This window comes from Plectropomus leopardus, chromosome 12 (assembly GCF_008729295.1).
Source record: "Plectropomus leopardus isolate mb chromosome 12, YSFRI_Pleo_2.0, whole genome shotgun sequence".
In the NCBI taxonomy this organism is placed as follows: Eukaryota; Metazoa; Chordata; class Actinopteri; order Perciformes; family Serranidae; genus Plectropomus; species Plectropomus leopardus.
Genome location: NC_056474.1, coordinates 6885314 through 6900268, shown reverse-complemented (window position 1 = coordinate 6900268; position 14955 = coordinate 6885314). Strand labels below are relative to the sequence as shown.

At 39.0% G+C, this 14955-nt stretch overlaps 1 protein-coding gene across 1 annotated transcript in view; it reads right to left on the bottom strand.

The window, feature by feature from the left end:
- Positions 1–14955, bottom strand: part of insra (insulin receptor a) — a 71216-nt gene that overhangs the window by 26926 nt on the left and 29335 nt on the right. Inside the window, 1 exon segment of the mRNA XM_042497111.1 lies at positions 6810–7146. Within this exon segment, the coding sequence (XP_042353045.1) occupies positions 6810–7146 (337 nt within the window).

Sequence of the window (14955 nt, the reverse complement as noted above, 5' to 3'; positions counted from 1 at the left end):
CTGTTAGCAGTAATAAGAGTGGTGAGATTGAATCAAGAGCAGAGTTGAGCGCTAAAGCATGAGCTGAAAGACGATAAAAATTCTCAGAAGAGCTGAGAAAAACCAGAGATAAGTCTCTATAGATTCACAAGTGTCCGTCCAGTTTTTCAGCAATGTTGAACTGAAATAAAACGAAGCTGCAGAAAGCATTTATCAGTGCTCACTCATTTTGGGGCCTGAGCAATTATTGCATTGCAGAACACTACAGCCACTCTGCCAACAAACCAGTGTTTTTTGTTTTTTTGTTGTTGTTTTTATTTTCAGAATTTTAAGAGCAATGTCATTTAAAAAAATAACAAAGAACCTGTCTAAAACCAGAGGCACCACAACTATATTACTATACAATATGAAGGACACAATAATGAAATGTACAATGTGAAGATTAGAAACTGACACAGAATTATGAATCTAGATAAACTTTTTGTGGGATGGAAAAGAATACAGAAAATAGGTATTATACAAAAGCAAGAATAGAGCAGAAAAAAGGGGAAATGAAAGGAAGAAAAAGTTGCAATTTGAGGATATTCCCTGAACCAAACATATTCTTATTTACTGGTAATTCTATAAGTTTATGTCTAGTTTACCAATTTCTGTTATTCCATTTTTTTTTAAATAATTTGTTCTGTTTAACTATCATTATAATCAAATGTGTCATTATTAAGTTATAGCTGTTTTTATGCTTGAATTGTGTACGCATTTTTTGTTTGTTTATGTGGGTTTTTGGTGCTATTTTCTCCTCTTGTAATGTTCTTGTTGTACTCATATTTTGTTCTTTTGACCTCTTTCCTTTTTCACAGCACACTGTAACAGGTTTTTAAAGATACTACATAAATACAGTTTTACTTTTGTTCTTGTTATTGTTATTATTCATTAATTTATTATTATTATTTTCTCTTTTAAGATGTTAGGTTAGGTAAATGGTACAACAGTAGCTGATATAAAGACTAATACTGATACTTCCTTTTGAAGGTAGAAAAAGTTGAAGGTAGATTTATTAGTCATTTTTAAGCAAGGTTTTACACAAAGTTTAAAAAAATGAAATTACATTTGTCCTTGATCTTGCTACATCTTTGGAGTTGAGGTAATTGATTTTATATATATATATATATATATATATATATACATATATACACATATTTATTACGGTTTACTCTCTGGTGCGATTTCCGAATATTTAAGTATTTTCCTCTAAAATACGAAATACTGTGAGGAGTACGACTCAGCAGCAGGAAACAAGTCTCTTCTCATAACAGAGATATGGCCATGGCTTTGTGTGTCGACCATAATAACCTATTTCCTGAAAAGCTGTCTGTACAATCCCCACAGTCACAATGCAGCAAGCGCAAACTTTGATGAGGTAAAATCCAAAGTACACAGAAACCTCTGCAGCCTCAGACTCTCACAGCAGAGGGAACAGGTATCAGCTATGAGACACGTGCTGCACCGAGTGTTTGTTTGAAGGTTTCACAGTGAGGGGTGAAGGCGAGGATTAGACAACGACAGGAGGTTTGGAACATTGTCCTGATTGTGTTAAAGTATTTTTTGCCGCTGGCTGGTTCATGAAGTGAAAACGCCTTTGTTTACTAACAGTCGAGTAAGCTGGCAGAGCGGTCACAGAAGAATGTGGCATTTCTTTTGTTGATGCCAAAATAATGGAAGCCAATAGCAGCACTGCGCTCGAGACGCACCGATTGTAAAAGTCTCGGCCGATTTAGTTTTAGCATTTTCAATTCACTTACATGAATTAGTTAGCATTCGTATTTCTATGTGAAACTTAAGACCTTATTATTAATTAGCCCAGTTGTCTACAAGTTATCTTGACAAATCAGCTGACACACACACACGAAATAAGCAGCCATTGTTGTTTTTATTGAGTTATTATTCCTACACTGAGAGGCTCTGTGTTTCAGCATCTTTCGTCCACTCACATTAAAAAACAGTAAGCATGGGTTCTTTTATGCTGCACTTTTGAAATACTTATAAACTTTGTGATTAATACAGATTTAATTGTAACTGTTTGCAGAAAGTGAACCATCGTGGATTTAAATTTGATCTGTACTGGATCTGCAATATCTGAGACTGATCAGCCGGCGACTGGTCACGTGCGATTAAGATGAAAATTGGCAGATTATTGTCACTGGCTGATCGGCTGGTGCATCTCTACATGTCGCTGCACGTCTTGCATAAATACATAAGAGATATTCAACAGAGGGACTTGTAAATGAGATTAATGACAACTTCCACAACAAAAACAAACCGCCAATGTGACTCAAAGGCTCAAAAGACTAACAGAAAAAATAAAGCAGATGAAAAGTCTGTGTCGTGCAAATAAAGGAAGATTGCGGGCATTGTTTCTTTATCTGGCTCATAACTCTCCTCATCTTTATCTCGACCTTTTTCTCTCTCTAGTGCCACATCTGCACTTTCAGACGAGACACTCATAACGCCTTGGAGTACACCGCTTATCCACAAAGCACTTTCATTTCCACAGCTTAGTTTGAAGCCAGCGACGGGAGAGAGATGCCAAAGAGAAGAGATGGGCCATAAGGGGAACAGAAACGGAGTCAGAGTGAAAAGCCTGACATATGAGAGCGACAGGGTTCATCACAGGTCAGCAGCAGCCTGGAGGTTTAAATGAGATTGTTGGTCTTAGGGCAAAAAGTGATCGAATCTATACAATGAAAGGCTCTTTAAATGAAATTTGTTCACGGATTATTCGGAAGATCTGAGCTGCTTCCTCTGAAGCTGTGCAATGCAAAGGCAGACGGACATTATACGGTCATATTAAAAGTATTTATCATAATATCTCATTAGTTTAGCATTTAACAATATGTGATTGTAATTAGCTTACTATAAAAATGCACTCTTGTGCTGTTATTACTGTAAATAAAAAAAAAAACAAAAAACAAACACTACTGTTACAACATTCTGACTGCTGATTAAAAATAACAAAATCATTGAGGAGAGAATGATGAAATGCAACTGTACTGCAAAGTTGTTATATGTGTACAGTGTGTCATATCAAAACATTATTTATTATTAACCAGAAGTTCTGTCATCCCATAATCAGCTGTTCCCACATTATGCCAAAACAACCACTAAAACTTCAAGCTGTTTGTATAATGGCAAATTAAAAAACAAAAAAAAATCCAACAAAATATGTCAGTAATGTTTTGTTTTGTGTGTTTTTGCTGTCTGATAAGAGCTGCACAGCTTGAAACGTTGACGTGTATTTTTTAAACTAATAATAAATCAAGTTAAACGGAGCGTTTCAGTTCTTGACACTATTTCTGCTCAAGAAATGAGCACATCTGGGCGTGCATGCCTTCCTTCTCTGATTCAAAACTTTGGATCTGAACCATAGGTCGACTGATAGTGGATTTTTGAAGGCAGACACAATAACAAAAGTTTGGAACAGGGAGAAGCAAATAGCTGATTAATCGGCCAATACTACACTCCCACAACCCGTGGAAAAAAACTGTGCTGGAAATTTATAATCTTGGACTTTTATCTGAAACTGGATAACTGCTGAACTGAACAGTCAAATAAGTCAAAGTGATCAATAACTAAATCAAAAAATATATCTGTAACTGCATATCAAACAAGCTATATAAAAATGTATTAGATGGGAGTGATTTTTTATTATTTGAGTTATTTTTTCTCAAAGTCTACCTGAGATTATCAGCTACACAGTGACATCACCTTAACTTCCTGTATGGAGCCAAAATAGTGACCAGAGACGGGCAGCAAGCTGTTCCTTGTATTTGAAATGTATTTCAATTATTTTTGAGTGTTACCGGACTGGAAAAATATACTTTAGAGTGAAGTTATTTTGTATTTTGTAGTGTACATTTTTTATCATTGTTATCTCTATTTCTCATTATCCTCTTTCTGAAATGTTTTTGCATCTTATCTCTAGTTTAATTTCACCTTAATTCTTGTCTGGCCTTAGTTCAGCATTATTGTTTGGCTTCTATTGTTAAATAACATCTGAGGAATCTTTTTATAACACACTTTTAAAATGAACTTTTTCAATTATTCATAAGAAAAGACTAGTTTGAAGCTGGACCCTGTATACAATTGTTAGACGGCTTTTAATTTGAAACACGAAGTAGCAGCAGTCTAGTCACAGACTTTTAGCGCTCTCCGACTGGACTCGCTGTTGTAGTCCAGCAACAAAATTCATGTAAACAGATGTTAAAATTAAGAACAATAATGTTCGACACAGTCACACAGCAGAAGTGATCTTCACTGACTTGAGCTGTGCTTACTGATCAGCTTTTTTTTTTGTTTTTTGTTTTTTTTGCTCGATTTTAAACAACCCTCCTGTCTTCGGGGGATGTAACTCCTCACGTGACTGGCGGAGGCTGCACAGCCATCGCCCACTATTGGACAAGTTCTACCAATAACGATAGTTTGCACAAAAGTCCTGCGCCGGTGATCTGAACAATGAAAGACAATCAGCAGAACTCTGTTCTTTCACAACAACGTCTGCGGTGCACTTGAGCAAGGCACTTCACCCTCATCTGCTCCAGTGGAGCTGGATCTGCTCACAGAGTCCCAAAAGAAACCTCTCAGGTGAGAAAGCACAGTTCGTAACTCCACTAATGTGAAGCCGCCTGCTGTTTGAACAGAGACTCTGTGCTTGGCAAATCCTCTGTGGATAAATAAAGGTTAAACACACATGACTTTTCCTTGTCATCACTGTTGTCAGAGTCAGTCTGCCTGGACTACGCTGCCGCAGTCGCTTGCCAGGCAGACTCTTTATCTCTTTGCGACCAGCCAAGGGAGTCGAGACTGAGCACCCCCGGGGCCGTCTGTCCTGAATGCCTTTCTGACTCCCCGGGTATTTAAATGCCATCCAATCAACTACCTAGTCATGTTGTAACAGAAGACAACAAGTCTTGAAAGATCCAGCTGCGTTTTCAGCCTCCGCCAGAGCTGAATGATTAGGGCTGTCTGCAGAAGTGTCCTGCAGGCAAGCCCACACTCATCAACAGTCCTGTCACGGTCACTGAAGGTGTCAAACAGTGTGGCGAAAAGGTTACAGACAGGTCAGCACAAGCACAACGCCCAATCTAGAGAGGGAAGTCTGTTCGGATGCAGCAGCAAAGATACAAGCACAACAGGTTGTAAATTACAGACATGGGGAAAAGGGAAAAAACACTTCACTGTAACTGTCTGTGCTACAGATCGCACACTGCAATGCAGACACCAGCGGTTGGTAAACAACCGTCAATTTTGTGCGGCGGGTGAGCCAGAAAAAAAAAAAATGTAGCGGATGGATACTGAGTCAAAATCAGAAACGTAGATGTGCCAGGTTTCCTACTGCGCTGCACCACTTTGAGCGAGCTGCCTGCTGTTTCACACACAAGCAAAAAAAGAGGTGTGTGTTTGTGTATGTACAAACACAGAGTGGTTTCTGAGTTCAACGGGAGGACCTTCACTTCCTGCACTGTCACACTGTGGTAAAAACAGTGACAAGTCAAAGCAAGGCAGGAAATGCTGCAAGATTTTACCTTTTTTCACAGATCAGATCATTTTTAATGTTACATGCATTTGTTTACTTATCTTTCCTAAACCCTTTGAATTCTTTCAAATTCCTAAAATCTGTTCAACTTCAGAAAGGCCATGATATTAATAAACAGTAATACTTAAGTATCAATTTAAATAATAAGTATGAATGGTGCCATATAAAAACAACTTTTTTTAATAATCAAATTTTACAAAAAAAAATACTTTTTTTAAATGCAAAAACAAAAACGAATTAATAATCCCGAATTAATAATTATCTGAAGCATGAACATTATTTAGTTTTTAAGAAATGCCGATTTTATGTGAATATAAAGGCATGTTGGATTTATCATTTAGTGCTTTGGCCCCACTGTGTGTTTTCCAAAAGTAATGTAGCAGAGTGATGTCATTACAAAGTATGGTTTTTATTTTATACCGATATATATGCAAACGCCGGTCTCTCGTGGCCATGACAGGGAAATTCCTGTGAGATATTTCGTCTGCACGACACAAAAAGTAGGGGAATGTAAGGTCTCGGGCACTTAGGGAATCATAAGTTGGAGAACCCTCAGATGACTGAGATCAATCATCGCTTCAAGATGAGATGTATTTTTGTTTTGCTTTTTTGTTGCTTTTTTGTACTTCTGGGGACATTTTGGACCCCAAATTTTGCTTTAGAGTGAATGCTCTTTTAACTCTCATGCAACTCTTTGGTACAAGCAGCTGCGGACATGCAGGCAGAGGGACAGACAGACTGCACCGTAAACTTACAGCTCACAGCAAGTTAATACTTACGTTTTCTGGCTTTTGTTTGAAATCTAGTGTCAAAAATGTTGTTGAGCATTTGCGATCTGTTGTTAGCGCTGTTGGCTTGTTTACTACATTACATAAATGCTGCTGTCACACTGCTCTTATTCACATCATGAAGAGTTTAAGAAGAGGGAAACTAAGTATGTTGAGATTTAACAAGGCAACAGCAGAGAAAAGCAAATCATAAAATTGCACTAACCATGTCTTTGTATTTTTAGGAATTTTGAAAGATTGATTTAAGATATTTTAATACCAATTATGGCCTTAATTTTAGATAAACAAATTCAGTGTGTTTTAAGACTTTTTAAGAATCTGCGGCAACCCTGATACAGTCAGGCATGTACGTGAATGTGTGTATGCATGCAGAATATTAAGCCAGCTTCACTGATCACACATCTTCCCTCAGACATCAAGAGCCCATCAGACCGGCATGAGTGTCCACTTACGAGGAGGAGTTGACGGTCGTGTAGCCGGAGGGACACTCAGGGATGCAGGCACCGTTGTGGATGACGTACTCGTGGCAGTCGGGACTCTTGCTGTGCTCTTTCTCCCGCTTGCATCTGTTGTGGAGGTCCTGGCAGAAGGCGAAGGAGACGCAGCGCCAGCCCTTGTAGGTGAAGTGATTTTCGGGACAGCGCTCCACACATTTGTCCTCGTGCTGGAGGCCGCGGCAGGCGACACAGTGACTGGCCGAGTGGGGCTTCAGGCAGCCGCCCAGGCACTGGTCGTGGCAGCACTGGTCGTCCTTGGTGCAGGCTCGATGTTTACACTGAACGGGGCACACTGCAGACAGGAGAGGGACAACAAAGTTAGTGAAGCAAAGGTGAAACGAGTTAGAGGAGAGGTTACAATTTAAGAAGTACTAGTTGGGATTTAATGTGTGTTAAGCTGCAGGAGCCCTGTTTCTAGGTAGATTTAAGACAGTTTTAGACTTTTTTTAATGCCATTCGGAATTAAGTTTAAAACCAATTTTCTAATAATCAAAACTGGAGGACAATTTTATTTAAACAAATGTTTATTTTAACATAAAACCTGACTTTTTCCCAGTGAAAAAGTTAGATTATCTATGTCAAATGTTGAAAAAAAATGTCTTAGAGTGGAAAACAACTAACATTACAGTGACATAAAAGGATCTACTTGGTTTACAAACAAAACTGGGAAATATTTGGCATTTATGGACAGTTTTTTGGGCACTTTTGTGTTGCACGTGAGATTCCACTGCCTGGATTTCCATCATCACAAGTCTAAGAAAAGAAAACAACAAATAATTGTAACAATAATTATTTTGAGATTTTTCAGTGCAACATAAAAAAAATCATAAAATCCTACTTTCCATTTTTAAGATTTTTGAAAGATTCATTTAAGTCAATTTAATACCAATTAAGGCCTTATTTTTAGATTAATTTTAACTTAAAATCTGCGAGGACCCTGAGGAAGAGAAACACAGGAAACAGAAGCTTCTCTGCATTCAAACACCTACGCAAATTTCCCCAGTTCAGTTCCCCAAAGTGACTCAGGTGATTTTAATATTCAGGGATGGGATATCTTTATATCTCAAACTCCACAGAAATCTCTGATGGTCAGAGAGTGAAATCCCTCCTCGCTTAACTCGCCAGCAGCCCTGAGGACCATCTGTCATTGGCCAACAAGCATGTTGAATACAAACAGTGGGGTTCCAACACGCGATGACAAAAGACAGACACTTACACAGAAGGTTTGGTGAAAGTGAGACAGAGGGGGAAAAAACTGCATTCAAAGCATGAAGTATTTTGTAAGTGAGACACGTGCAAGATGTCTTTGCTTGGTTTCTTTTTTTTGCTCTTTCTGAGGCTTTAAAGCACATGTCATGAGTGACTACACTGATATAACATATAGTTAATCAAAATGTCACTTCCTTTTTTTGTGTTGTGAAACGCACGATGATAGGTACAGATATGTCACAACATCTGTTTAAATATGGTGAATGGTACATCAAAATGTCCGGTTGATTAGTGCTTCACAAATATTTCACTGACAGACAGAAATTAAATAAAAAATAGTCAATTCTTTAACAAGAAACAAATAGTCAGTGGTTCCATTTTCTGAAATGGGCATTTATCTGGTTTATATAACTGAAAATGAAACTTTTTTTAAACTGAATACTTTGGAGTTTTGGATTGTAATGCAGGCTTTACACCCTCAAGCTGTTTCACTTTTGCATACAAATTTTAAATGTTGAAATATAACCATGAGAGTTGTACTTCAGTTGGTGCCCATGATCTTGATATTTAGGTGTAAGCTGGTCATAAAACTCAGTCCGATCAATTCTAAGATGGTCTTTTTCTCGTCTTGATGTTCCAACAAATTCAAACATGTTTAAAAATAAGAAATTTTTAGTCTTGGCTCATTCAAATGCTGAAGCTCAATGATGTGAACGTTGTCAACAACCAGTATTTGCGCTCTCTCAACCACCAAACAAAAAGCCAACCAGGTAGACAGTAAACATGTCGGGGTCTCCAGAGAGGGGCAAGAATGTAAACAACTCTCGGTTCTCTCGCACTAAAAAAATAGAAAGAAAAATTGAATTGATGCTGTCGACATATGATGTCCTTTCGCTTCTGTTTCTAGAGTTATGTGTTTTCGCTGACACATAAGGAATTGTTACTATAGCCTATTTTTTAAAAGGAGTTTGGCGTAATATTTTTCCACAGGAGCAGGATGGGAAATAATCTTATCTTAATCTTAAGGGAATCTTATTGTAGTCTTGCAAACAGTGACCCGGCAAGATCCCCAGTCTGCGAAAGTGCGTGACTAAAAATGGATGTACTTTTGAAAGTATTATTAAATTATTTTCAAAGTTCTCTGGTGTATGGTAGGCAGTAGTTGGGACAAAACAAGGCAGATGGAGTTGGGAAATTAGGATGGATGTTTTTCATTATTTTCTAAAGCTTAAAACAAAAACTAACTGATGCAGATCATAATCTTAACATTAAGCCCTGCAGTTTATGCAGTACTTCTACAAAACTATGTTGCAATTCATGATCAAAATCTCATTTTTACTGCAGCGACACTTGATAAATATCTATGCATTGCTAAGCTGCAGCGGCTACAGTAAAAACAAGCTCCGAATCATCTTAAGTAGATGAACAAAACCAATGCGCAGGCCCCTCTCCAGCAACACGACCTACACACGCTCTTTGTGCGCAGGCAGAAGAAATAAACACTGACAGAAAGATGCAGTGTCCTGACATTCACACAAACACACGCTGAAGTTCAGCGATGTTTTTTGGGGGCGTAAACACGATCACCTAGGGACAGAGACAAGTCTGTGGGCTGGCTGTTTGTGCATACGTCTGCATATGTGTGTGTGCCTGTAAATCAGCCCGTTACATAACATTAAATTCTCAGGATTGGCAGGTGTGTGTGTGTGTGTGTGTGTGTGTGTGTCATCTCAGCGTAGGTGTGAGGACAAGTGTGCAAGGATGGACGGAGGCTTCTCAGAGGTAAATACAGCTGACTGACCTGCCTGCTGAGATTAGCCTCTCATCCACGAGAGCCACATTAAGACAGCGGGTCGCTGAGGTCGGGGGCGGGCGGGTTACAGGTCAGACCGTAAAATTGTGCGTCTTTAATGGGTTTGAATTAGCAATCAACCACAAAACTCAGTTAGCAGAGAAAGTTGTTCTTCCCATTACAGGACACAATTAACCTATGGTCAATTCCTCTTTACTAGCTTTCTATTGTTGTCCAAAAAACTGCTCAGTTTCATTAGTGTCACGAGGTCAACTCTTAAACGAACAAAACAACATGGACCCCCTGTCCTCCTACATTCACAGAGGTAAGCTCTTGAAGCTCATGGAGAGCGTGGGTTTGTGGCGGGCGGCAGCAACATGAGAATGGCAGTGTGAGGGAGGGGGTGGGGCTAAAGGGAGGCACGGTGCTAGAAAAACAAATGATATAACCGCCTTTTATCTACGTCAGCCTGCTAGTCTAAATAATCTACTCCGCCATGCGATTTACATTGATTTACAATGAAAAACATAAAAATCCTCTTCTTACTGTTTTGCTTATTTCAAAAGCTTCCCTTCCAACTTTTCCTCAAATGCATGCACACACACACACACACACACACACACATATAGACACAAAAGCTTTGCTGTCTGCTCTCACTGACTCCTGATCCTCCAGCGGGGCTCCATGTCGGAGCACAGGCCCAGCAGCAGATCCACCCTCAGCCTTAGCCAATGTGTTGGCTAGCTGTAGAAGCTAGCCATTCAAATGGCCTCTCCCATCTCCAAGGAAGACAGGCACAGTTTAACCCTTTGTGTCCCTCTCTCTTCCCTCTCAGCCAGTCAGACAGCAGCAGCAGCGATGGGAGGTATGCAAAGAAACGAGAGCCACATAGTAACAGGCTGGAGCTGCTCGGCTCCTTTTCTCTCCCTCTCTACAACACTTTGGCTTTTTTTCTGCAAACCTAAAGCACAAATGGTTCTGATCAAGTACTTTTGATTTTTTCTTTATGACATGCACATAAATCTTGTCAGAGGGAAGAACATGGGGCTGCAGGAAATTCTTCTTACTCAGAAGTCCCTGTTGAGAGAAACCTGGTGCGTTCAGTAGTAAATGGGTTCAAACTCGTGCTGAGACAATCATGTTATGTTGGTTTTGTGCTGAATAGCTCGGTGCCTCGGGGGACGCATTGTGTCTCATCATGTCCACAACTCATTAGCAGTTTTTATAGACTTCAACGGCCCGGCAACACCTGAAAAACTTCCATCCGGACCAAAAAATTGATACCTCTTTTTGCAAACTGACTGCAAGCGGTTAGATATTTAAGTATATGTATGTCAGAGTCTTTGCTGATAATTTCTTGTTTTCAGTACATTTTTGATTTTGGTGGCAAAGTTTTCTTTCAGAATAAATGTGTATTAGAGTGAGATCCATTAAATGTTACCACAGGCCTTTTAATTACTATCCAGTAATGATGTAGATTTCTAAAGAAGACAAACCGCACAGTCGTGTTCGGATATAGAACACTGTATTGAATAGGGCTGCAACTTAACATTATTTTCATTGTCGAATAATCTGTTGATTATTCCATAATTTAATCAATCAGTTGTATAGGTTTCTAAAATGTCAAAAGAAGAATCTGTGTTTCCCAATGCCAAAAATGATGTCCTCAATGTTTTATTTTTCCATGACTCAAAAATATTCTGTTTACAATCACAGAGGAGTTTAAAAAAATATCTCATTTAAAAAGCTGGAATCAGAGTATAATGTCTTTTTTCTTAAAAAAAGAAAAAAGACTCAAACTAGTGAGTATGTTATGAAATAAGATGGCAATTAGTTGAACTACTTGATTAATTGATTAATCATAAGAGCTCTCGTATTGCTCTCGTAAAGCTGAAAAAATTAGTTGACTCACAAAATACATTCAAAATAATCAACTTTGACAATCTATTATGCATTTTCAGTGTATAATCAAACATAAAAAAAAATCTGGTTCCAGCACCTCAAAGTAAGAAAATCTGCTTTTTTTGTTTTGTATATATTTTAATAATTATCTTAAATAATAATTTTATCTTTGGGTTCTGGCTGATAAAAACAAGTCAACACCATCTTGAACCCTCAGAAGTTATATTTTTAACCGTTTTTGACATTATAGGGACTAAAATGAAAATTCAATTTTATAGATTCATCAAATATACATCAACAGATCAGTAGATAATGATAACTGTCAGTTGCAGCTCTTCTTTAGGTTTATTAATCAATAAGTCAACAGAAAGAGAATTTGTTTGGTAACTGTTTAATTTAAATTTAAATTTAATAGTCATTTTATCATGTCAGTTGTGCTAAACTTGATCTAGTCCCAGCTTATAAAATGTGAGGATTTTCTGCTTTTTTCTGCACATATACGTTAAATTAAATATCTTTAAATTGTGAGCTGCTAGTTGGGCAAAAATCCAAGACATTCTCAGAACCTGTGATGTGCATTTTTCTTTTTTGTTCCAATCCAAGAAAATAAAAAAAAGATAATGAAAAAAAATATAAAGGGCTGCATATTATCTTTATTTTCCATCACAAAATCAACTTGTGTGATAAACACATTACTTAAGACTACACTATTGCACTCAGGGTTTTTTTTGAGTTAGTTGAAAGTGAGAATCAGTAGAAAACGGACTTTTAAAATGAATTTATGATGCCTTTTGTGGTCAGTTGAATGCTTAATTTGTAAGATAAAATATTTAGAATTTCTTCAGCAATTTGTTGTATTTTAGTCATACACTGAAAGCAGCAGAAAGGCAGAACAGAGTATACTTTAATATCTGTTTATCGCAAGTAATATTGTTATCCTGATATTTGACAACAGCGTTATTGCATAATGATATTTTCATCAGATTATGCAGCCCCAAAGACTTGTCAGTTGCACTATGCAAATGTTACACAGCTTTTTGTTTTTAACAGAGGCTGTAGACTTTCAGGGGGAAAAAAAAAAAACGAGGGTTACTGTGGGTCAGTCAATTTCAGCGACTGATGTCAAGCTTCAGACATGCACTGAGTGCCACCTGAGAGAACAACCGGGCAACCACTTTCATGAAGCACCAAAACAAACCACTCACTGTCCAAAAGATTTACACAGTTCACTTTGCCAGCAGCTGACTTGGCCGTGTCAGCTAAGTTGAAATCAATGACCCTGAATTAGCAGAATTATTCACTATCAGACATCGCAGAGGCTTTTATAACATCAACAGTGACCACACACTGAAGGAGATAGACTTGTTTCTTGTGTGCCTGTCAAAAATATTTTCAAGGTCAAGACCCTGAGGACCTTTGAGAGTGGGGCCACCCCACGCCATGTTTGATCTCCCAGAGCGAGAAGGACGCTGAAGCAAACTCAAGGGAGTTTGTCATTCTTTTCTTAAAACATGCAAATCTCTCAATACAAGCCCGGTTTCTTTATTATCACTAAAGACCCTTCAGCTAGCCCCGTTCATGAAGAACAGAGGTCTTTTCTCAGTGTGTCAATTAGTTATGCTCAGCTTGAGTTTGCTCTTGTCAGCATCGCCCCCACTTATCTTCCATTTGGACAGAGTAGAATCACCTGACAACAATAAATCAATGGGTTTTTTGGGGGACAAGTGCTGGGTCGGCAGTTGGACTTAGGTCTGTTTACGACTACATCTTTTTTTTTAAAGTCTCGAGGCTGTGTGTATCGCTTCCCGTGTCTGAACTCCTTATCCGTATTACTCTGGTTCCTCTGGCGCACGGGTCTGATCTCTTGTCATGCGGTTTGTGCAAAGTGCAGCAGGATCACATGAAGGCCGGGGAATAATGCTGCAGAAATGCCTGGCTCTTTATCTCATCAGCGGAGGTTTCACTCGGATGAGGGGGGAGCAGCGCCACACAAAGAGAAGCTCAATCCCCGAAGCCCGAAACGAACATCAACAACAAACCAACACAACTCCAGGCCCCTGTGTGACAGAGAATAATGCACCCTGTCAGGGCGATGCCAGCTTGGAAATGGGAGGTGAAGAAATAGATTTGCACAGCCTGCCAGCCAACGGCGAGCTCCAGCAACGTGGGGTGTCGAAAAGGCAGAAAGAATCCACATTGCTTGCAAAGAATGACTCACACAGTTCATAACGGCTCGTTGTCTGCTGTCTGCACTAAATGCAAACACACTGCATGAAGAGTTACCAGACTTTTTATCTTGTTTCTAGCAACATCAAAATGCCCATCGGCAAGCAATTAGTAACGCATTTATACAGGCAAGGAGGAAAGAACCTCAGCGTACTTTAAAACCAGGGATTTCTGCCTAAAATTAAGAGCCTCCGTACTTTTCATTAACCACAATCCTCCCAAAAATCATTCTGTGGTGAGTTTTTCCTACTTCCTTTTTTGGCAGTGATGAAACAGCAGCATAATCAGGCTTTCTGTGTTGAGATCATATTAGACCCCAGAAAATGCCAAATGGGAGTGCGGTGGTGCGCTGCTTGGTAATTAAAATTCCACGGCCATGACAAGGGTAGTATTTAGTTTCTTATGAAAGTAGTTTTTTGCTGAAGGCCCAAAAGTGAAGAATCTAAAGAACAAATAAAGTGTTTTGGAAAGTGATGAGCTTTCACAGTTTGCACACTTTGACAAACTAATTTAATAGAAGAAGTGTCTCTGCATATATGTCTGTCCTGTATTTCCCAAAAACTGTTCATCCGACTGACTTTGCTCTTGGCGGCCGCTCAGGACCCAAGATCCTGAGATTGACGAGACATTTATTCGTAGTGCGTTACAATCACTGGAGTAGCATAAATACAAGTAAAAGTACAGTAAAGTACACACTGTGTAGTCATCGGCATCCTGGTACAGCTCGCTCTCACTACAGCACATTATGAATGTGCTCATGCCCAGACACACCAAACCGACATCGAAGAACTAGCTGTGACGAAGCCGACTGCTGCGTTGCCTCATGATGCCTGTGTCTCAAAAGCTGCACATAAACTCACCACAAAAACTACAACCGACAGCCAACCAGCATGTATGTTCTGCGCCTGCGTAAGAGGGGATAACTCCACAGCAGCAGGTGGTGGGCGTCTGAACTTGTCCTTCCAAAAGGCA